General features: G+C 44.0%; 1 protein-coding gene across 1 annotated transcript; it reads right to left on the reverse strand.

The window, feature by feature from the left end:
• Positions 1–20858: 20858 nt before the first annotated feature.
• Positions 20859–21674, reverse strand: LOC139254481 (neuropeptides capa receptor-like). Its single transcript, XM_070873698.1, has one exon. The coding sequence runs from the start codon at positions 21672–21674 to the stop codon at positions 20859–20861; it is 816 nt and encodes a 271-aa protein (XP_070729799.1).
• Between the last annotated feature and the right edge of the window lie 2852 nt (positions 21675–24526).

The raw sequence follows: 24526 nt of genomic DNA on the forward strand, positions 1-24526 counted from the left end.
ATCAACAGAAAAGTGATGGAAGGTTTCGTCAACAGTGTTGTCAAGGAGCACTTACTCACCAAAAACCTGCTCACTGATGCCAAGTTGGGGTTCCACCAGGACGACTCGGCTCCAGACAAAAGAGCTGAATTCCAGAGGTGAGGTGAGAGTGACTGCTCTTGATATCAAGGCCGCATTTTAGCAGAGTGTGGTTTCAAGGAGCCCGAGTAAAACTGAAGTCAACGGGAATCAGGGAGCAAACTCTCCACTGGCTGGAGTCATACCTAGCACAAAAGAAGATGGTTTTGGTTGTTGGTGGTCAATCAGCTCATTCCCAGGATATCGCTGCAGGAGTTCCTCAGGGCAATGTCCTCGGCCCCACCATCTTCAGTTCCTTCATCAATGACCTTCCTTCCATCATTAGGTCAGAAGTGGGAATTTTCGTTGATGACTGCACGGTGTTCAGTTGCACTTGCAAGCCTTCAGATAATGGAACAGTTCATGTCCGCATACTGCAAGACCTGCACGACATTCCGGCTTTGGCTAATAAGTGGCAAATAACATTCACGCCACACGAGTGCCAGGCAATGACTGTCGCCAACAAGTGAGAGGCTACATACCACTCCTGAACATTCAATGGCAGTACAATCACCGAATCTCGCACTATCATTATCCTGCGGGTCACTATTAATCAGAAACTTAACTGGACCGGCTACTAATTATTATGGCAACAAGAGCCGGTCAGAGTTTGGGTATTCTGTGGCAAATGTCTCACCTCCTGACTCTCCACAGCCTTTCCACCATCTACAAGGCACAAGTCAGGAGTCTGATGGCATACTCTCCAGTTGCCTCGATGAGTGCAGCTCCAGCAACACTAAATATCCAGGACAAAGCAGACCGCTTGATTTAAAGCCCATCCGCCACCTGCAACATTCAGCCCTTCCACCACCAGCGCACCGTGGCTGCAGTGTGTACTACTTACAAGATGCAATGCAGCAACGTGCCAAGGCTTCTTCTACAGCAAATCACAACACCTCGACCTCTACCACCTAGAAGGACAAGGGCAGCAAGCACATGGGAGCACCACCACCTCTAAGTACCCCGTCAAGCCCGCATCCTGATTTGCAAGCTTGCCGCTGTTCCTTCATCGTCGCTGGGATAAAGTCATGAAACTCCCTCCCTAACAGCACTGTAGAAATACGATCACCAAACCGGCTGCAGCGGTTCAACAAGGTGGCACACCCTCATCATCTCAAGAGCAATTAGGGACCGGCAATAAATGCTGGACTAGCCAGCGATACCCACATCGCGTGAATGAAAAAAAAACAAAAGAGACTGGGATCAGGTGTCAAATTGCAGTCAGAAAGTAGATTCCAAGAATGGATTGTGGGCTCAGTGAGTGGGGCATGAGTCAGTGGGTCGGGTCATGGTTCATGGAGTGGGATAAGTGAGTGAGGTCAGTGTTTAGTGAGTGGAATCAGGTGTCCCTGAGTGGGGCAGAGGTCACTGATTGAGCCATGTTGATGTTGCCATCTCGGAAAATCCCTTGTACTTCCTAATTTTGCTGGTTGTGGCGCTCCTAATTCCACAGTTTCTGGAGTTCCTAATTGCCCTGTTTCTGCAGTTACTAATTCCATTGTTTCTGGAGCTCCTAATTCACCTCTTAACGGAGCACCTAATTCTGCTGATTTTGATGCAATATTTCCCCTATGTATGGAGCTGCGAGTTGCCCCCTCTATGGCATTTTCAATTCTCCCGTTTGTGGAGCTCCTAACTATCCTGTTTCTGGCGCTCGGAATTCCGCTCATTCCGGAGCCCTCTTCTAGTTCCTGCTTATTTTGCCGATCCTAATTCTATTCTTCCATGGGATCCTAATTCTGCTACTCTTATTACCTTTATCTGGAGCTGCTTCTTCCACCTTCTATTGTGGTTACAATTCCCCTGTTTCTGGAGATTCAATTACTCTGCTTCAGGAACTCCAATTCCCTGCTTCCAGAGATCCTAATTCCTCTGCCTCTGGAGCTCTATCCCAACTGTACTATTTCTGGTGATATCTCCTGCTTCCGGAGGTATTAATTCCCATCATTTTGAGGATACCTATTCCCCCGTTTCTGGACCTCGTAATTCCCTGGTTTCTGGAGCTCCCTCATAAATTCACCGATTCTTGAGATCTGGGGTCAGAGTTAAATGCGTAGAGTCAGGAGTCAGGGAGTGAGTTCAATAAATGATGAAAGTGCATAGGTCAGGTGTCAGAGACTGGCGATTGATGTCAGTGAGTGTGGTCAGGGGTCAGTGAGTGGGGTCAGTGGTCAGTATGTGGGGTCAATGACTGGGGTTCAGGTATCAGTGAATGGTATCAGTGAGTTAGGTCAGGAGTCAGTGAATGGAATCAGGATTCAGTGAGTGGGGACAGTGAGTTGGGTCAGCGGGTGCTGTCAGTGAGTGGGGTCAGGGGTCAGTGATTACTGTCAGAGGTCAGAGAATGGAGTCAGAGTGTGGGGCCAGGAAGTGGCGTCAGGCGTCAGAGCGTGGGGTCAGGAATCAGAAAGTGGGGTCAGAAATTGGGGTCAGGGAACAGAGTGGTGCCAGAGGGTGGGGTCAGAGAGTGTGTTCAGAGTTCAGAGAGAGGGGTCAGGGTTCAGAGATTGTCGTCAGATAGTGGCGTCACGGGTCAGAGAATTATGTCAGGGTTCACAGAATAGTAACAGGTTTTATAGAGTGGGGTCAGGTGACAGAAAATAGGACTATGTTTGAGAGAGTGGATTCAGCGACTGGGGTTAGGGGTCAGAGATTTGGCTCAGGGGTCAGAAATTGGGGTCAAGGTTGAAAGAGGGGCGAGAGATTGGGTCTGGAGTCAGAGTCACATGCTTCTGGAGCTCATACTTATTCTCTTTTTGGAGATCCCAATTTTCCTGTTCATGTTGTTTGTAATTCGCTCTTTTGGAGCTCATAATCCTTCTGTTCCTTGTGGTCTTAGTTCTCTGTTTATGGAGCCGCAAGTTCGCTCTTTTATATTGCTCTTATTTACCCTGTTTATAGATCTCCTAATATCTCTCTTTTTGAAGCAGCTATTTCCCGTGTTGTTGGTGCTACCATTAGTATTTCTGTTGCAGCTAATTACTTTGATGCTGAATCTCCTAATTTCACTGTTTCTAGAACTCCTATTGCCACTGATTCTGGAACTCCTAATTCTAATGTTTCTGGAACTCATAATTCCCCTGTTTCTGGTGCCTTCTCCTAATTACTCCTTATTCTGAAAATCTTAATCCCATTGTTTCATTAGATCCTAATTCATCTATTTCTGTTTCTCTTATTTCCCCGTTTATAATTTTTCTAGAACCCCTCTATGGTGATTGAAATTCCCCTGTTTCTGGAGCTCCTAATTCCCTAGCTCAGGAGCCTTCTCCTGAAACCACTGTTTCGGGTGATCTCTCCAAATCCCTATTTCTGGAGCTCCTAATTCCCTTGCATTTGGAGATAGATGTTCCCTGCTTCAAGCGATCATAAATCCGCAGTTTCTGGAGCTCGAATTCCCAATTTCTGGAGTTCCTAATACCCCTGATTCTGGAGCTCCTTGTTCTACTGTTTGTGATCTCTCCTAATTCTTAAGATCCTAATTCCTCAATTTCAGGTGATTTTATTTCCTTGTTTATGGTGCTGGTCCCCCCGTTGATGGTGCTCGTAACATTCATGAGCAACTAATTGCCCTTTGTCTGTTGCGGCTAATTCCAGTATCTCTGGTGCTGTGAATTGCCTTGTTCATCGAGCCCTCTGCTAATTGCACTTCATCCGAAGATCTCTCGAGTAGTTGTGTTTGTCGAGATCCTAATTCCCGTGACTCAAGAGATCATATTCCCGCTCTTTCTGGAGCTCCAAAATCCCTGCTTCTCGAGCTCATAATTCCCCTGATTTTGGAGCACCTCATTTGACTGTGTGTGACCTCTCCAATTCCTTGTTTTGCTGAAGATCCTAATTTCCCAATTTCATGTGGTCTTACTTCCCTGTTGATGGTATTGGTCCCCTCGTTTTTTGTGCTCCTAACCTCCCGATTTCAGGAGCTCGTAATGGTCCGATGCTGTTGCCAATTCCCCTGTTTCTGGAGCTGATTTCCCTGTTTTTGGAACTCCTATTACTCCTGTTTCGAGAACAAAATCCAGAGCACCTAATTCGTCTGTCTCTGGAGTCAATTTCCCTGTTTCTGGAGTTCATAATTTCCCTGTTTCCGGAGCTCTTATATACATTGTTTCTGGAGCAAATCCACTCTTTGTGGACCTAATTACCTTTTTATACTGCCGCTCCAAATTCCCCTGTTTCTTGAGATACTAATTCCCCTCTCTCTGCAACTGCTAACTACCCTCTTTTTGAGTTAATTCCAATTATTCTGGTTTGCACAATTTCCAAATTCCCAAATCTTGGAGCGAAATCCCTTGTTTGGGAGCCATCTTCCCTGATCCTGGAGCTCCCAATTCCATCAGAAATTCATCTGTTTTTGGAGTTCCTAATTCCCCTGTTTCTGGAGTTCCTAATTCCCCTGTTCCTTGAGTTCCTTATTCCGCTGCTCCTGGAGATCCTAATTCCCCTGTTTCTGGAGTTCCTAATTCCCCTGTCCATATACTTCTTAATTACCCTGTTCCTGGAGTTCCTAATTCCTCTGTTTCTGGAGCTCCTAATTCTGCTGTTCATGGAGTTCCTAATTCCCCTGATACTGGAGTTCCCAATTTTCCTGTGCCTGGAGTTCCTAATTCCCCTGTTCCTAGAGTTGCTAATCCCCTGTTACCGGACTCCCTAATTCCCCTGATCCTGGAGTTTCTAATTCACTTGTTCCTGGAGTTCCTAATTCCATGATCCTGGAGATCGTAATTCCCCTGTTCCTGTAGCTTCTAATTCCAATTATTGTACACTTCCTAATTCTCTGTTTCTACAGGTAATTCACCTGTTTCTGAATTCCTAATTTCTATGTTTCTGGAGATCCAATTAGCTATTTGTGGAGCTAATTCCACTTTTTCTGGAGCTATTGCGGAATTGGAGCTGAAGGCGGATTCACTCTGGAGCATCCACGATGCTGCGAATGACATGAATAGCATGTTTCGTGACTTGGTCTTTGCGCAGTTAAAGGGTCCACAGTCAGTGAGGGAATGGAAGACCAACAGGAAGAGCAGTGCAAGGAATGTAGTCCAGGGTTCCCCTGCGGTCATCCCCCTGCAAAACAGATACACCACTTTGAGTACTGATGAGAGGGATGATTCTTCAGTGGGGAGCAACAGCAGCCATGTTCATGGCACCACGGCTGGCTCTGCTGCACAGGAGGGCAGGAAAAAGAGTGGGAGAGCGATAGTGATAGGAGCATCAATTGTAACGGGAATAGATAGTCGTTTCTGCGGCCGCAACCGAGACTCCAGGATGGTACGTTTCCTCCCTGGTGCAAGGGTCAAGCATGTCTCGGAACGGGTGCAGGACATTCGAAAAGGGAGGGTGATCAGCCAGTGGCCGTGGCGCACATTGGCACCAACGATATCGGTAAAAAACGAGATGAGGTCCTACCAGACGAATTTAAGGAGTAGGAGCTAAATTAAAAAGTAAGACCTCAAAAGTAGTAATCTCAGAATTGCCACGTGCTAGTCAGAGTAGGAATCGCAGGATAGCACAGATGAATACGTGGCTTGAGCAGTGGTGCAACAGGGAGGGATTCAAATTTCTGGGTCATTGGAAACGGTTCTGGGGGAGGTGGGACCAGTACAAACAGGATGGTCTGCAGCGAGGCAGGACCAGAACCAATGTTTTAGGAGGAGTCTTTGCCAGTGCTGTTGGGGAGGATTTAAACTAATATGTCAGGCGGATGGGAACCAATGCAGGGAGACTGCGGGAAACAAAATGGAGACAGAAGCAAAAGACAGAAAGGAGATGAGTAAAAGTGGAGGGCAGAGAAACACTGGGCAAAAAAAGGGCCACTTTGCAGCAAAAATCTAACGGGTCTAAGTGTGTTAAAAAGGCAAGCCTGAAGGCTCTGTGCCTCAAGGCGAGGAATATTCTGAATAAGGTGGACAGATAGCAGTTAATGGATACGATGTGGTTAGCATCTCGGCGACATGGCTCCTGGGTGACCAAGACTGGGAACTCAACATCCAAGGGTATTGAACATTTAGGAAGGATAGACAGAATGGAAAAGGAGGCGGGGCGGCGTTGCTGGTTAAAGAAGGAATTAATGCAAATGTAAGGAAAGACATTAGCTTGGATGATGTGGAATCAGTATGGGTGGAGCGACGGAATACCAGGGCGCAGAAAACGCTCGAAGGAGTTGTGTACCGATCTCCAAATAGTCCTAGTGATGTTGGGGAGGGCATCAAACAGGAAATTAGAGGTGCATGCAATAAAGGTGCAGCAATTAAAATGGGTGACTTTAATATGCATATAAATTGGGCCAATCAAACTGGAAACAATACGGTGGAGGAAATTTCCTGCAGTGCATAACGGATGGTTTTCTAGATCAATATGTCGAGGACCCAGCTAAGGGGGACGCCATCTTAGGCTGGGTGTTGTGTAATGAGTGAGGATTAATTAGCAATCTCGTTGTGCGAGGCCTCTTGGGGAAGAGTGACCATAATATGGTGGAATTCTACATTAGGATGGAGAATGAAACAGTTACTTCAGAGACCATGGTCCAGAACTTAAAGAAGGGTAACTTTGAAGGTATGAGGCGTGAATTGGCTAGGATAGATTGGCGAATGATACTTCAGGGGTTGACAGTGGATAGGCAATGGCAGACATTTAGAGAACGCATGGATGAACTACAACAATTGTACATCCCTGTCTAACGTGAAAATAAAAAAATGAAGGTGGCTCAACCGTAGCTATCAAGGGAAATCAGGGATAGGATTAAAGCCAAAGAAGTGGCATACAAATTAGCCAGAAATAGCAGCGAACCTGGGCACTGGGATAAATTTAGAACTCAGCAGAGGAGGACAAAGTGTTTGACGAGGGCAGGGAAAATAGAGTACGAGAGGAAGCTTGCAGGGAACATTAAATTGGACTGCAAAAGCTTCTATAGATATGTAAAGAGAAAGATTTTAGTAAAGACAAACGTAGGTCCCCTGCAGTCAGAAGCAGGTGAAGCCATAACTGGGAACAAAGAAATGGCAGACCAATTGAACAAGTAATTTGGTTCCGTATTGACTAAGGAGGACACAAACAACCTTAAGGATATAAAAGGAGTCAGAGGGTCTCGTAAGAAGGAGGAACTGAGGGAAATTCTTATTAGTCGGGAAACTGTGTTGGGGAAATTGATGGGAAGGAAGGCCGATAAATCCCCAGGGCCTGATGGTCTGCATCCCAGAGTACATAAGGAGGTAGCCTTGGAAATAGCGGCTGCATTGACAGTCATTTTCCAACATTCCATAGACTCTGAATCAGTTCCTATGGAGTGGAGGATAGCCAATGTAACCCCACTTTTTCAAAAACGAGGGAGAGCAAAGACAGGGAATTATAGACCGGTCAGCCTGACATCGATAGTGTGCAAAATAATGTAATCAATTATTAAGGATCTCATAGTAGCGCATGTGGAAAGAGGTAACATGATAGGTCCAAGCCAGCAATGATTTGTGAAAGGGAAATCATGCTTGACAAATCTTGTGGAATTCTTTTATAATGTTTCCAGTAGAGTGGACAAGGGAGAACCCGTTGATGTGGTGTATTTGGAATATGAGAAGGCTTTCGACAACGTCCCACACAAGAGATAATGTGCAAAGTAAAAGCACATGGGATTGGGAGCAGTGTGCAGACGTGTATTGAGAACTGGTTGTCAGACAGGAAGCAACGAGTAGGAGTAAATGTGTACTTTTCAGAATGGCAGGCAGTGACCAGTGGGGTACCGCAAGATTCTGTGCTGGGGTCCCAGCTGATTACATTGTACATTAATGATTTAGGCGATGGGATTAAATGTAGTATCTCCAAATTTGCATATGACACTAAGTTGGGTGTTAGTGTGAGCTGTGAAGTGGATGCTATGAGGCTGCAGAGTGAATTGGATAGGTTAGGTGAGCGGGCGAATGCATGGCAGATGAAGTATAATATGTTTAAATGTGAGCTTATCCACTTTGGTTGTAAAAACAGAGAGACAGGCTATTATCTGAATGGTGACAGATTAGGAAAAGGGGAGGTGCAACGAAACCTGGGTGTCATGGTACACCAGTCATTGAAGGTTGGCATGCAGGTACAGCAGGCGGTTAAGAAAGCAAATGGCATATTTGCCTTCATAGCGAGAGGATTTGAGTACAGGTGCAGGGAGGTGTTACTACAGTTGTGCAGGGCCTTGGTGAGGCACACCTGGAGTATTGTATACAGTTTTGGTCTTCTAACTTGAGGAAGGACGTTCTTGCTATTCAGGGAGTGCAGCAAAGGTTTACCAGACTGATTCCCGGGCTGGCGGGACTGGCATATCAAGAACGAGTGGATCAACTGTGCTTGTATTCACTGGAGTTCAGAAGAATGAGAGGGGATCTCATCGAAACATTTCAAATTCTGACGGGTTTAGACAGGTTAGATGCAGAAAGAATGTTCCCAATGTTGTGGAAGTCCAGAACCAGGTTTCACAGTCTAAGGATAAGGGGTAAGCTATTTAGAACCGAGATGAGGAGAAACTTCTTCACCCAGAGAGTGGTGAACCTGTGAAATTCTCTACCACGTAAAGTTGTTGAGGCCAATTCACTAATTATATTGAAAACGTAGTTACATGTAGTCCTTACTACTAGTGGGATCAAGGGTTATGGCGAGAAAGCAGGAATGGAGTATTGAAGTTGCATGTTCAGTCATTAACTAATTGAATGGCGGTGCAGGCTCGAAGGGCCGAATGGCCTACTCCTGCATCAATTTTCTATGTGTTTCTATATAGTAAATCCCCTCCTTCTGGAACTCCTAATTCCCTTTTTTGGTGTAAATTCCACCGCTTCTGGATCTTCCAATTCCAAAATTCTGCAGCAAAATCTTTTGTTCGGGAGCCATTTTCCCTGTTCCTGGAGCATCTATTTCCACAGACTCTGCAGCTTCAAATTCCCCTGTTTCTTCAATTAATTAAGCTGTATCTAGAGTTCCTAATACCATTGCCTCTGGAGATCACTATTCCACTGTTTCTGGAGCTAATTCCCCTGTTTCTGGATTTGCTAATTCCCCTTCTCTCTGGTATTCATTGCTTTGTTCTGGGCCTAAATGATCCGTTCATTGAGTTAATTCTCCTCTTTCTGAAGCTCCTAATTAGCCTGTTTATGGTTTCCCTAATGCACTTGTTTCCGGAGTTATTTCCCTTTTTCTGGATCTATTTCCCCCGTTTCTGGAGCTCCTAAATGTTAGTTACTGGTCTTCGTAATTGCTCTATTCTAGAGTAAATTATTCGATTTCCAGAGTTAGTTCCCCTGTTTCTAAACCTTTCTACTGTTTCTGGAACTCAGAATAACCTTTTTTCTGGAACAAAAGCCCTTGTCTGGGAACTATTCCCCCTCTTCCTGGAGCTCCTAATTCCAATGTATGTGCAGTTCCTAATTCCTGTATCTACAGTTAATTCACCTGTTTCTGAGCTCACAATTTTCCAATTTCTGGCGATCACAATTCCACAGTTTATGGTGCTAATTTCGCTATTTTTCGAGCTCTTAATTCCACTATTTTTGGAGCACCCATTCACCTGTTTCAGGATCTAATTCATAATTCTCTGGAGGTATGTGCTCTATTTTTGGATCTTATACCTTAGTTTCTCAATTTCCCAATTCTCCAGTTGCTGGAGCTCCTATATACACTTGCTGAAGCTCCTAATTCCTCTGTTTCTTCAGCTCATTCATCTGCTTCTGGAGTTCCAATTCCCTTGTGTTCGGCGAAACCAATTCTCCTAATTCTGGAGCAGATTCCTCTGCGTCTTGAGCTGCACGCTCTGTTTCCGGAGTAAATATCCTGCTTATGGAGCTAATTCCCCTGTTTCTGGTTCTCCTAATGTGTTTCTCTGAAGCGATTTGCCTTATTCTTGACCTAATTCCCCCGTTTTTGTAGTTAATTGTTCCCGTGTCCATGGAGCTGCTAATTGCTCAATTCCTGGAGCTCCTAGATCCCCTGTTTATGATCTTTTTCTCCTATTTCTGGAGCGAATTCACCTCTTCATGGATCTAATTCTCATGTTTCTGGAGTTAAATCTTCTGTTTCTAGAGTTAATTATGGTACTTTGTGATCTAATTCTCCAGTTTCTGCAGTTAAATCTCATGTTTCTTGTGCGAATTCCATTGTTTTTCTATATAATTCTGTTTCTGGAGTTGAACCTCTTGTTTCCGGAGCTAATTCCACTGTTTTTGGACTTAATTCCCGTTTTGACACTTATTCCCTTATTCGGGAGCGAATTTTCCTTTTCCTGGAGCTCCTAGCTCCAATGATTCTGCTGTTTCTATTTCCTCCGTTTACACATTTAATTCACCTCACTATGAGCTTCTTATTCCCCTGTTCCTGTAGATCTCAATTCCCCTATTTCTGGAGCTAATTTCGCTGTTTCAGAGGCCCACAATTCCCCTTTTTCTGCATTTCCGAATTCGACTTTTTTTGCAGCTCCGAATTACCCTGTCCCAACGCTCCTCCTTCTACAGTTTCTGGATCTAATTCCAGTTTCTGGAGCTATATACACTGTTTCTGGTGTAAATTTACCTGTTTGTGGAGCTAATTCCCAACATTTAAAGAGATTCTAGGCCCGTGTTCATGTCGCGAATTCACGAGTTTCTGGAGCTAATTCACCTTTTACTGGAGCTGCCAATTCCCAAGTTTCTGAACGTCATAATTCCCTTGTTTCTGGAGTGTTTATGGAGCTAACAGTATTATGGAGAAATCCACTTTCTATGCAGGTAAATAACCTGTTTATGGAGCTAATTCCACTTTTTTCATGTAGCTCCTAATTCCCCAGTTCCTTGAGCTCCCAAATCCCCTGTTTTTGGAGCTCCTCGTTCCCCTTTATTTGGAGATAATTCCACCGTTTCTGGATATCTCGATTCCCAAATTCTGGAGCGAGATGAATTTTTTGGGAACCATTTTCCCTGTACCTGGAGCTCGTAATTCCACCGTTTCTGCAGCTTCAAATACCTCTGTTTCTACCGCTAATTCACCTGTTTCTGCAGTTCCTAATTCCATTGTTTCTGGAGCTAACTCCCCTATTTCTGCATTTCGTAATTACACTTTTCCTGCAGATAATTCCCTTATTTTGGACGTTAATCTCCTGTTTCTGAAGATCATTCCAAGATCATTGCACAACTAATTTCCACCTGCTAGAGCCAATTCTCCTCTTTCATATGGACAACATATATGTTTAGTGAAACAAGCTTACAGATGGAATCTAACATTGTGTTTTCGGATGATGTCACCGAGGGCAGCAAGTAATTGATAAATAGGGGGGTGGGAGCGAGGCTAGCTGCTTCGGGGACTCCAGAGATAGTGGTGAGAGGGGAACGAACGTAGGAACACAAGAAATAGGGGCAGGTGTAGGTTACCTATCTCTCGAGTATGCTTCTCCATTTCATGAGATCGTGACTGATCCGGTCATGGACCCAGCTCCACTTCACTGCCAGCTACACATACTCCTTTATTCTCTCATTGCTCAAAAATCTGTCAATCTCCGACTTGAATATATTCAATGACCCACCCTCCACAGATCCGGGGGCAGAGAATTCCATAGATTTACAACTATCTGAGAGAAGAAATTCCTCCACGTCTCAGTTTTAAATACATGGCTACCTATTCTGATTCTATGTTCCCTAGTTTTAATTTTCCCTATGAGTCGAAATATCCTCTCGGCATCCATCTTGTCTAGTTCCTTTCATTATCTTATATGTTTCGATAAGATCACCTCTCATTCTACTCAAGTCCAATGAGTATAAGCCCAACCTACTCAACCTTTCTTCATAAGTCAACTGCCTCATCGCTGGAACAAACCTAGAGAGCCTTTTCTGAACCATCTCCAATGCTTTTTATCCTTCCTTAAATATGGAGACCAAAACTGTACGCAGTACTCCAGGTGTGGTCTCACCAATACCTTGTAAGGTTGAAGCAGGACGTTTCTGCTTTTATACTCTACCCCACCTTGAAATAAAGTCCAACATTCCATCTGCCTTCCTGATTAATTGCTTTACTTGCATACTCACCTTTTGTGTTTCAAGCATAAGGAGCCTCAGGTCCCTTTGTACTGCAGGACTTTGCAATATTTCTCTATTTAAACTATAATTTGGTTTTCTATTTTTTCTGCCAAAGTGGATAACCTCACATTTTCCCACATTATATTCCGTCTGCCAAATTTTTGCCCACACTAAGCCTGTTTACATAACTTTTACAGATGTGTTATGTCCTCCTCAAAATTTGCATTCCCACCAATCTTTGTATCATTAGCAAACGGCAACATTACAGTCACTTCCGTCATCTAATTCTTTAATATAGATTGTAAAGAGCTGAGGCCCAGTATTGACCCCTGCAGCACTCCACTAGTTACTGTTTGCCAACCAGAAAATTATCTAATTGTCCCGACTCTCTGTTTTCTGTTAGTTAGAAAATTCTCTCTCCTTGCTGATATATTGCCCCCAACTTGTGAACTTCTACCTTGTGCCATAACCTTTTATGTGGCAGCTTATCGAATGCCTTCTGGAAATCTAAATAAAATACACCCACTGTTTCCTCCTTATCCACCCTGCTCATTACCTCCCCAAAGACCGCCGTAAAATTTGTCACATTTGATTTCCCTTCCCTTTCATAAAACCATGCTGACTCTGCTTGATTGAATTATGCTTTTCCAAATGTCCCGCTACTGCATCCTTAATAATGGACTCCAGCATTTTCCCAAAGACAGATGTTAGGCTAACTGGTCTATAGTTTCGTCGTTTTTGTCTGCCTCATTTTTTTTTTAATAGGCGCGTTATATTTGCGGTTTTCCAATCCCCTGGGACCGCCCCAGAATCCAGGGAATATTGGTAGATCACATCCAATGCATCCACTATCTCCACAGCCACTTTTTTCAGACCCGAGGATGTAAGCAATCAGGTCCAGAGTGCTTGTCCGCCTGTGGTCCTATTATTTTGTCAAGTGCTACTTCTTTAGTGATACTGATTGTATTAAGCTCCTCCCTCCTCATAGCCCCTTGATTATCGACAGTTGGGATGTTTTTACAGTCTCCTCACGCTAAGACTGATTCAAAATATGTGTTCAACTTCTCTGCTTTTTCCCACTTCTCCATTATTAATTCTGCAGTCCCATCGCATCAAATTTACTTCAGGCACTCGTTTCCTTTTTATGCGTCTGTCTTTTTTATCTTTCACGTTAGTATGCTTTCAAATCCATCTTCCCTCTCTTTATCATTTTTTAAATCGTTCTTTGCCAGCTTTTAAAATGTCCCAACCGCTGTCCTCCCACTGGTCTTGTTTTCAATTTGATACCATCCTTTATTTCCTTATTTAGCGACGTATGGTTATCCCTTCTCTTACAGTTTTTCCTTCTCATTGGCATATATGTGTGTTGAGAGTTAGGAAATATCTGCTTAAATGTCTGCCACTGCTAATCAACCGTCCCATACTTTAATTTTTTTTCCCAGTCCAGTTTAGCCAACTCTGCCCTCATACCTTTGTAGTCTCCTTTATTTAAGCTTAGGACATTGTTTTGAGAACCAAATTTCGCAGCCTCCAACTGAATTGTAAATTCAACAATGTTATGGTCACTCATTTCTAGAGGATCTTATACCAAGAAGTAATTTATTAATCTTACCTAATTACATATTCCTTTGATATAATGGACGGTTACACTGGTATAGTTACCACACCATTGGAAATGTAGCCTGGTCCTATACCTGCGGACGCCCCTACTTCTACCATTCACGATATGTATTTTACTATGACATGTGATTAGTTGGCACTGTGGGTCTTGTCTTTGCATAGGACGTGTTTCTGAATCTGGAGCCGGGCAAATTCTTACAGCTTCCGTGTACTATCCACTTCCATTTGGAACATACTGTGCCTGATTAGGAGGGGCTATTACATCGGGCACCCATTCATCCTCATCCAACTGAAATGGACGAATCTGGTTCACCACGTTCATAATCATTTTGTGTCATCTCAGTGACCTGCTGGTTCGCTGAAAAAGCTTCATCGGGTTTCATTCTCATTTGGAACCGGCCTGCTTATACTGTGCGACTTGCTTCATCAAGGATATTATTCAGTCTCTTGTACTGGGTTTCAAATACTCCCACCTTGCGTAGTTTTGTTCCGTGGGAAGAAAAGCAATGTGTGAGGAGGAAACACAAAATCTGCAAAAGGACATTAACAGGCGATGTGAGTGGACAAACATTTGGCAGATGGAGTACAATGTTGGAAAGTGTGAGGTCATGCACTTTGGCAGAAAAAAATCAAAGAGCAATTTATTATTTAAATGAAGAATGATTGCAAAGTGCTGCAGTACAGTGGGACTTGGGGATACTTGTGCATGAAACACAAGATATTATCACGCAGGTACAGCAAGTGATCAGGAAGACCAATGGAATATTGTCCTTTATTGCAAAGGGGATGGGGTATAAAAGCAGGGAACTCTTGCTACAGTTATACAGGTTATTGGTGAGGCCACACCTGTAATACTGCGTGCAGTTTTGGTTTACATATTTACGAAACGCTATACTTGCTTTGGAGGCAGTTCAGCGAAGGTACACTACGTTGATTCTGGAGATGAGGGGAAACCTATCATGAAAGGTTGAGTAGATTGGGCATCTACTCATCAGGATTCAGATAATTGAGAGGTGATCTTATCGAAACGTATAAAATTCTGAGAGTGCTTGACAAGGTGTATGCAGAGACAATATTTCCACTGATGGGCGAGATTAGAACTAGGGGGTATAAATTTATAATAAGGGGTTGTCCATTTTCAACTGAGATGAAGAGAAATTTATTTTCTCAGACGGTTGCAAAACTGTAGAATTCGCTGACTCAGAGAGCTGTGGAACCTGGGATATTGAATTACTTTTACACAGAGATAGACAGTTTCTTAACCGATAAGGCAATGCGGGGTTATGGGGAGCGGGCAGAGAAGTGGACCTGAGTCGACGATTGGATCAGCCACGATCGTATAAAATGGCGAAGCAGGCTCGAGGGGCCGTATGGCCTACACCTGCTCTTATTTCTTATGTTTTTATGTTCTTATTACCTGGCCTCCCACCTCCCGCTCCTGAGGTTTACTCGGGGCCAGTGTAATCAGTTACTGTGTTGTGCCCTCCCGAACTCCCTCAGTCACAATTCACTAACCCCTTTGAACTGAATGCCTTCCCTGAACTCTACATCACTGGAGCTGTACAGTCATTCTAGAGACTGACTTGCTTTTTTCTCCTTATGAACAGTTTTTAAACCTAAATCCTTCAACTGTTCCGTTTTAGAAACTGATAAAGCACAATTACAATATCTACCAGCATCGTGGCGGCAACCATTCCTGATTGGTACAAACCCCATGGGATCCCTGTTTCTCTGCCCCATCCTCGCTAGTTCGTCTGATTTCCTGATCGCCTCCAAGTTGGTTCACTCTGAGAATGTTTTTCTGTTATGTAAATAATAATCTTCACCCTCTTTTCTTATAGCTTCCAAATTGGTTGCCAGCTTTCCACAGAGGAATAACAGGTGAACATCGCAAGTTCCACACCTTCTTCCCGATGGTCACCTACTTCAAATAAAATAAGCAGCGAATCAATTGTGACAATGCTTACGAGCACAAGCGGTTAATTTGTCAACTCATAAAAATCCTTCTGCCTCGTCGGGAATATATTTACTTAATATTAAGAAACTTTCATTTAATAACGTCCAATATCTCTAAAATTGCATTCAGCAATTCAAAAGCTGTTCCGCACTGAATTAAAACAGAGTTCACAGCTGCTTGTGAAAAAGTTATCTTCCTTTTTTTGCATTTCCAATGCTGCCAAGTGCAGACATCATCAATCAGAGTAAGCTTCAGCCACACGTCTCGCAGCATTTCAAGTTTAAAAAAACTTTTGCTTGTACAAAGTCTCTACGCTTTTAAATTTGCAAAGAACCTGACCAATTCAATTCAGCAAGTAAAACATTAGACATCATGAGTATCATTACTACAAACATTAATTAAGGCAACTCAACACACAATAATATCATTCCTCTCCCCGCTCCCCTCGAGTCGCATATTGAAATTGGCCAGAAATGTTTAAAATCCCAATTGTTGATGTGATTGCCTCATGTCCAGAGCTAAATGCTTTCACAACGTTTCAACCAACCAGACTTTCAGCGCGGCCATAATAAAATTTTGTTTTTACAGATTAATTAACCTCCATTAAATGCAGACCAATGACTTAAACTAACCAGTGTCACTTGAAAAAGAAGGAGGAGCCACAGCCACTCTGAAAGAAGCTGTCACACATTTCTTTTTAAGAATTAACATTTACACTGGAAGCATCAAAAGAAAACCTTTCCAACAGTAGAAACGAGATATGATCCGCATTTCACTATTTATCCATTTTTCCATAAGCTAAGATTCAAATTTGAATGCTTGAAGCCAGCTAGCATTCCATTCTGCTACTTGTCCCCTGACTCCATATGTTCTGATCTTGTTCATTCGTCTATCACCAGGGAAGATATCCGCTCTGATTCTACCCTGTCAAGCCGCCTCAGAATCTTATACGTTTCAATAACACCACCTCTCATTCTTTCATACTTCAATGAGTATAGGCCCATTCTGATCAATATTTCTTCATAAGACAACACTTTCATCTCAGTAATCAACCTCGTGAACTTCCTCTGAACTGCGTCCAATTCAAATATATCTCTCCTTATATAAGGAGACCAAAACTGTACGCAGTACTAAGGTTTAGTCTCACCAACGCCCTGTACAATTGTTGCAGGACTTTCATACTTTAATAATCCACCTCCCTTGCAGAAAAGACCAACCTTCCATGATTTTTTAAATGCAAGCCACCATTTTGTTTAAGATACTGAAACACATTTTGTTTAAATATTGAGACATTTTTGTTTAAGATATTGAGACTCATTTTGTTTAAAATACAGATCCATAATTTTGTTTAATATATTAAGTCTCACTGTTTTTAAGGTACTGATGCGTCATTTTTTTGAAGATACTGAACCTCATTGTGTTTAAGATATTGGCCACCATTTTGTTTAAGCTACTGATCAGACATTTTGATTAAGATACTGAGCTTCGTTTAAGTTACAATAATCTGACACTAATTTACATTCAAGCAGCTGTTTCCGGTAGACTTTTGCTAAATCGTGTCTCAGCTCAGTAAAATTGACCTTTCCGCAGTTGAGAACTTTTACTCCTGGTCTAATTTTTTCTGTCCGTTAACTATTCTAAATCTAACTGAATTATGGTCACTACAACACAATGCTCTCCCACTGATAACCCTTCTACCTGCCCAGTTTCGTTCCCTAAACCGAGTTTTACCACTGCAGATTATTTTATTGAGTTCGGTACTTTTGGTTAAAAAGTTCTCCTGAGTGCATTTTAAGAATTAGACGCCCTCTTTAACTTTTACTCTTACGCTGTCCAAGTTAATATTAGGATACCAAAAAAAACCCTGCTGTTAATCACCTATTGTTTTTAACCTCTCAAAATTTGCCTAAGTATTTCACCCCATCTTCCTGTGAATATTTGGGTTTCTACTGTACACTCCAGCAATGTGATTGTCCATTATTTATTCTTCAGCTCACTATATACGACCTCATTTAACGATCGTTTCAACACAGATGCCTTCCTCACATCTGGTATTGATATTTATCCAGGATTGTGACCCTTCTTTTTTTCTCCACTCTCTATCTAATCTGTAAATCTTGTAACGATTAACGTTGCCCTGTCATTCCTTCCTTTCTTTCAGCTAGGTTTCAATAATAGCAATGATGTAATAACATAATGTTAAACTTCCAGCTGTCTATCTCTGCCCTATGGTCATTTGCATTACTCACCAGACGCCTTGCATTGAAGTATAAATTATTAAGCACTTCCAAATATTTGTTAGCTATTCTCCAGCTTTTGTTTACTCTGCTGTCCAAACTCACTTGCTAATTTACTGCCTTCCATTTCCAACGTTGCTACTCTCCCTTAAGAATCTATGCTCAGGTTCCCATCCCGCACCAAACTATTTTAAATCCTGCCAATAGCATGACCAAACTCCCCCACAAGGATATTCGTCCCAGGCCAGTTGAGATTGGGGATTATTTGTTTCACCAAACCAGAGTTCGAGTTTCCAGTCTGATTAGTGCCATTTCCCCTTTGATGTGTGAAGAATGTTATGCAGCAATTGAAGTGCTAAAAAGTGGATTTCGATACCACAAATCGTGCTTGATGCAAATAGCTATTAACTGGAAGATAAGCATATGACGAAAAAAATGGAAAGACATGTTGATGGGTTTAGATGTTGAAGGGTAGGAGTAGGATGAATCGTGTTGATCTGACACGTGGCATGTACCTGTTCGAGTTGCTTCTGAACTGTAAGTACATTTTAATTTATAATAATGTTTTATAAAAGGTTATTATTCACTTGTTTATGCTACTGGAGAAACCGTGTGTGACTCAGCGTCGGATAATCTACGTACTATAATAAATCGTGGAATAGGACAGCACCGAAATTTGTGCTGGATAGTTCAGAGAGCAAACCAGTTTGTCACACTCCCCAGAGCTTTCCACATAAAACTGCATATTTATCTACTTAAAGTATTTATGCAATTACCTTTTTAAGGCTACTATTGAATCCACCATCCTGTCTGGCAGTGTATTGCACATTTTAACCATTCGTTCTGTTAAACATTCCGTCGTGGAATGATAAATGGAAAGAGCACATGGTCTGAGCTCCCATCACAACCTTAAATCTCAAATCCTTCAGCTTGAGAGATTGTATTTACCGACCGAATTCCACCCGTCATTTCAATCATTAATATGTTAAAACATGCCAGAGCAACAGCTTCTACAGGTATATAAACAGGAAGGAGCAGCGAAAGTCCATGTCGGTCACGCAGAGAATGAGTCTGGGGAATTAATAATGTGAAACAAGGAAATGGCAGAGAATATGAACAATTATTTTGCATCAGTCTTCATGTTAGAAGACATTAAGCACATTCCAAAAATTAATAATCAACGAGATATTGTGGGAAGGGATCTTTAAAAATAGCTATGAATAGAGAAAATGTACTCGGTAAGCTAATGGGACTAAATGGAGATAAGTTCACTGGCCTGCATCGTAGGGTCTTAAAATAAGTGGCGAGAGCGATAGTGGATGTATTGATTGTAACATACCAACATTCTCTTGATTCGAGAGAGGTCAAGGCAAATTGGAAAACTGCAAATGTAACACCTCAATTTAAGAAAAGAGGGATAGAGAAAGCAGGAACGTATGGACCAGTTAGCCAAATATCTGCTTTTGGGAAAATGCTGGAGTCCTTTATTAAGGAGTCGTAGCAGGACATTTAGAAAATCATCATGCAGTCAAGCAGAGTCAGCATGGTTTTATGAAATGAAAACCATGTTTGACAAAGTTGCTGGAGTTCATTGAGGATGTGACGAGCAGGATGGATCAAGAGGAGCTAAAGATGACCTGTATTCGGATTTCAAGAAAGCATTCAATAAAGTGCCAAGATTTGAACTCGCGGGGTTGCGGGTAATCTATTAGCTTGGTTAGCGGATTGGCTAATTAAAATAAGACAGATATTTGCGGAAATGTGTCATTTTCACGTTGGCAAACAATGACTAGTGTGCTGCAGCAGGAACCGGCCCTCCGTCCACGAACTATTTCTAAACTATATTATTGTCTTGGATGAAGGGACCGAGTTTAATGTTGCACATTTTCTGATGATACAAAGATAGGTGGGAAAGGAAGTTGTAAGGAGGACGCAAATAATCTGCGATGGGAGATAGAAATATGAGTGGGTAAATATTTGGTTGATGGGGTATACTGTGGGAAAATGCGACCTTCTCCAATTGGTAGGAAAAATAGAAAAGCAAATTATGATTTAAATGGAGAATAGATTACAGAACGCTCTGGTACTGAGAAATCTATGAGTCCTTTCAAGTAGTTAGAAAAGCAAATAGAATGATGGCATTTATTGCAAGGGGATGGTGTATAAAATGTGAGGGTTTGTCAGATGAGAGAGGTTGAGCAGGTGGGCCTATACTCTCTGGAGTTTAGAAGAATGTGAGGTAATCTCATTGAAACGTATAAGATTCTGAGGGGGCTTGAGAGGGTAGAAGCTGAGAGTATGTTTCCTCTCATGGGGGCATCTAGAACTCGGGGGCATGGTCTCAGGATGCGGTTTCGCCCATTTAAAATGGAAATGAAGATTTTTTTCTGTCAGAGGGTCTTGAAATTTCAGCCACAGACCCTCTCTGCCCCAGAGAGCTCTGGAGCCTGGGTCATTAAATACATTTACGGTTTAAATAGGTAGATTTTTGAAGGATAATGGAGTAACGTGTTATGTGGAGAAAGCAAGGAATTGGAGTTGAGGCCGCGATCAGATCAGCCATAATGTTATTGAAAGGTGGAGCAGGCTCGAAGTGCCAGATTACCTATTTCTTCTCCTATTTCTTATCTTCTTATGTTCTTATGTTCAATAGGCTGGATTGTTAGTTTAATTGCTTGCGCAAAAAAGAACAGAATTCCTTTTCATTCAGGAAGTAGTCAGAGAGTGAGAGGCCGAGAGAGAGCAAGAGCAGGAGAGAGTGAACGGGAAAAACTGACGTAGAGAGAAAGTGAGAGAGAGAGAGCGAGACAGGGGAGAGAGTAAAAGGGACACTATTGTTGGTATCACAGACCATTGGAAGAATGCGAAGAGTGCGTCATTAAACAAAATTGAGTTTTACTGCTGGAAATTATTCAGTTCTTCTCATCATTTAATATATTTAATAATTAGCGCGAAGGCATATTTCACCGCATTCTTCAGCTGCTCTCTGAACTTAGTCTGGGTCACAGCATAAATACAAGTGTTCGTGCAGCAACTCAGGAACTGAAGCATGAATCCCATTTCCCAAACATAGAAAGGAATGCGTACAGGTAGACAATTGAAACTGCAGGCCGGACGCAGTATGGAGCACAGCATGAACACCGCCCATAACAGTATGAAATTGGATGAGATCATCAAAAGTAAAATGATGGATTTCCTTCTGCCGTTCATCTCTGGGTCTCGAGTACTCTCTGCACTTCTGGGACCTCGGAGTCTTTGCCGGGCTCTGCTGGCCACTAAAATGTATCTGACGGTGACAGCATTGATCAGCAGAACGAGAATAAATGGGATCCCTGGGGTTAAAATATATTGAATGAACTCGATTGTTCCCCACACCCGTGAAAGTGAAACATGGATAGTCACATAACAAAACCAACTGCTTTCTAAAAGCGTGTACTGAGATGTAAACATAAAATACCAGGGGATGTTCTTTAAACCACTCAGCACAGTCACTGTTCCCAGAACCACAGCTGCCATTCTCTCGGTGCAATATTTGGTTTTCAACGTCTGAAAGCAAATGGCCACAAATCGATCAAAGGAGAAAGTGACGGTAAACCAGACAGAACAATCTGTGGCTGCATAAAGCAGGACGGCGTGGATATTACACACGGGGATGGTCAGCACAACGTACATACGATGAATAATTGGAATCTGCCTGAGTATCAGGTCAGTGATAATGACCAGGAGATCCGCCGCTGCCATGGCCACCAAATATCGAGTGACACATTTGGAGAGACCGCACTTTCCCCGAGACAAGATCACAATCGTCACAGCGTTAACTTTGAGGAAGAGAAATAAAGAGACACATTAGCACGGCAGGATGAAAACAAAATAAGCAGTTCGATGTAGTTAATGGTGAAATATCCAAACTTGTTACTGCTTCCATTAATAACATTTCAAAGTAACGGGATCTGCAGCCAAGATTTATAATTATGATATATAACTGGCAGATCATTAATAAATTGTGAACTGAATCCTGGAACTGGATGCTATAATACAAGAGTAATCGTCGGCGCAAAATAGATCATCAAATGCTCGATGTGATCGGATCAGAGGGTCTGTGACCGGGAGATAGCGTCTGTGACCCGGTGAGGTGGTCCGTGACTGTGAACGTGAGAGAGGGTTGTGACATTGAGAGAGGATCTGCAACCGGAACAAGGGGTCTATGACTGGGAGAGAGGGTCTGTAGCCGGGAGAGAGGATCTGTGAACGAGATGGACGGTCTGTGACTGCAAGCGAGGGTTTTTGGGAGAGAGGGGGTCTGTGACCGGGGAAGAGCATCTGTAACCGGAATAAAGGGTCTGTGACGGAGAGAGAGTGTTTGTGATCGGGAGAGAGGGTTGGTGACTGGGAGAGAGGATCTGTGACTGGGGCGAAGGTTATGTGACCGTGCGAGAGGATCTGTGACTGGGAGAGAAATTCTGTGAATGGGAGAGAGGGTCTGTGACAGAGAGTGCGTCTGTGACCGGGGGAAAGGGTCTGTTACCGGGACAGAGAGTCTTTGACATGGAGAGAGCATCTGTAACTGGGAGAGTGGATTTGTGACCGGGAGAGAGGGTCTGTGAGCGGGAGAAAGGCTCTCTGACATGGAGAGAGGATCTGTGACTGGGAGAGAGAGTCTGTGAGCGGGAGAAATCATCTGTGACATGCAGAGAGGGTCTGTTACATGGAGAGTGTGTCGGTGACCGTGAGTTTGGGTCTGTGACCGGGAGCGAGTGTCCGTAACTGTGAGAGACGGTGTATGACCGGGACAGAAGGTCTGCGACCGGGAGAGACGTTGTGTGAACGGGAGAGAGGGTCTGTGAACGGGATAGAGGGTCTGTGACTGGGAGAGATGCATTTTGACCGGGAGAGAGGCTCTATGACCGCGAGAGAGGTGCTAAGACCGGGAGAGAGGGTCTGAGAGCGGGAGAGAGGGTTTGTGAGCGGGTGAGAGTGTCTGTGTTTGGGAGAGAATGTCTGTGACCGAGAGAGCGTGTCTGAGAGCGGAAGAGAGGGTCTGAGAGCGGGGGAAGCCGGTCCGTGACCGGGAGAAGGGTCTGTGATTGGAAGAGATGGTCTGTGGCCAAGAGAGAGGGTCCGTGACCGGGAGTGAGGGTCCGTGACCGGGAGTGATGCTCGCTGACCGGGATAGACGTCTGTGACCGCGAGAGACTGTCTGTGAGCGGAAGAGAGGGTCTTTGAAATGGAGAGAGGGTCTGTGAAATGGACAGATGATCTGTGAGCGGGAGAGAGGATCTGTGACCGAGACAGAGGGTCTGTGACTGGGAGAGTTGGTCTGTGACGGGACGAGATGCTCTGTGAGCGGGAGAGTGGTTCTGTAACCGAATGATAGGGTCTACTGGGAGAGAGAGTGTCTGTGACCGGTAGAGAGGCTCTATGTCTGGAAGGGACGGTCTGTGACCGGGAGAAAGGATCTGTGACCAGGGGAGACTTTCTTTGACTGAGAGGGACCGCCTGTGAACAGGAAAGAGGGTCTGTGACCGAGTGAGGGGGTCTGTTATTGGGAGGGAGGGTCTGCGAACGGGAAGAGGTTGTGAGAACGGGTGAGAGGGTCTGTGACTGAGAGAGAAGGTCTGTTATTGGGAGAGAGGGTCTGTGACCGGGAGAGAGTGTCTGTGAGCGGCTGGGGTCTCTGTGACTGAGAGCGTGGGTCCGTGACCGGGAGAGACGGTCCGTTATTGGGAGAGAGTGTCTGAGAATGAGAGAGAGGGTATGCGAGCGGGAAATTGGGTCTGTGACTGGGAGAGAAGGTCTGTGAGCGGGAGAGAGGGTATCTGAATGGGAGAGAAGGTGTGTGATTGGGAGAGCGTGTCTGTGACCGAGCGAGAGGATCTGTGACCGGGAGAGAGGGTCTGTGACCGGAGAGACTTTCTGTGAGGGGGAGAGTGTGGCTATGACTGGGAGAGAGTGTTTGTGAGCGGGGGAGATGGTCTGTGATTGGGAGAATGGGTCTATGACATGGACAGCGAGTCTGTGACATGGAGAGAGGATCTGTGACAGGGAGAGAGGCTCTCTGACCGAGTGAAAGCGTCTGTGAACGTGAGAGAGGGTTTGAGGCTGGGAGAGAGGGTCTGTGACTTTGACAGAGGGTCCGTGGGAGGGAGAGAGGGTCTGTGACCGGGAGAGGGGGTCTGTGACTTGGAGAGCGGACCTGTGACCGGGAGAGAAATTCTGTGACTGAGGACAAGGTCTCTGACTGGGAGAGAGTGTCTGTGAGCAGGTGAGAGGGTTTGTGACTGGGACAGAGGGTTCTTGACCGGGAGAGACAGTCTGTCACACGGAGAGAGGGTCTGTAATCTGGAGGGAGGTTCTTTGAGTGAGAGAGTGGGTCGGTGACTCGGATAGACGTCTGTGACCGGGAGTAAGTGTTTGTTACGGCGAGAGCTCTGAGACCGGGGAAAAGGGTTCAAGACCGGGAGAGAGGATGAGTGAATGGGAGAGTGTCTGTGAACTGGAGAGAGGATCTGTGACATGGAGAGAGGCTCTCTGACCGGGAGAGAGTGTCTGTGAGCGGACGAGAGCGTCTGTGAAATGGAGAAAGGGTCTGTGAC

This window comes from Pristiophorus japonicus, unplaced genomic scaffold (genome assembly GCF_044704955.1).
Source record: "Pristiophorus japonicus isolate sPriJap1 unplaced genomic scaffold, sPriJap1.hap1 HAP1_SCAFFOLD_549, whole genome shotgun sequence".
In the NCBI taxonomy this organism is placed as follows: Eukaryota; Metazoa; Chordata; class Chondrichthyes; family Pristiophoridae; genus Pristiophorus; species Pristiophorus japonicus.

Coding starts and splice junctions, on each gene's coding strand:
- LOC139254481 (XM_070873698.1), bottom strand. CDS start 21,674: ATGGCAGCGGCGGATCTCCTGGTCATTATCACTGACCTGATACTCAGG.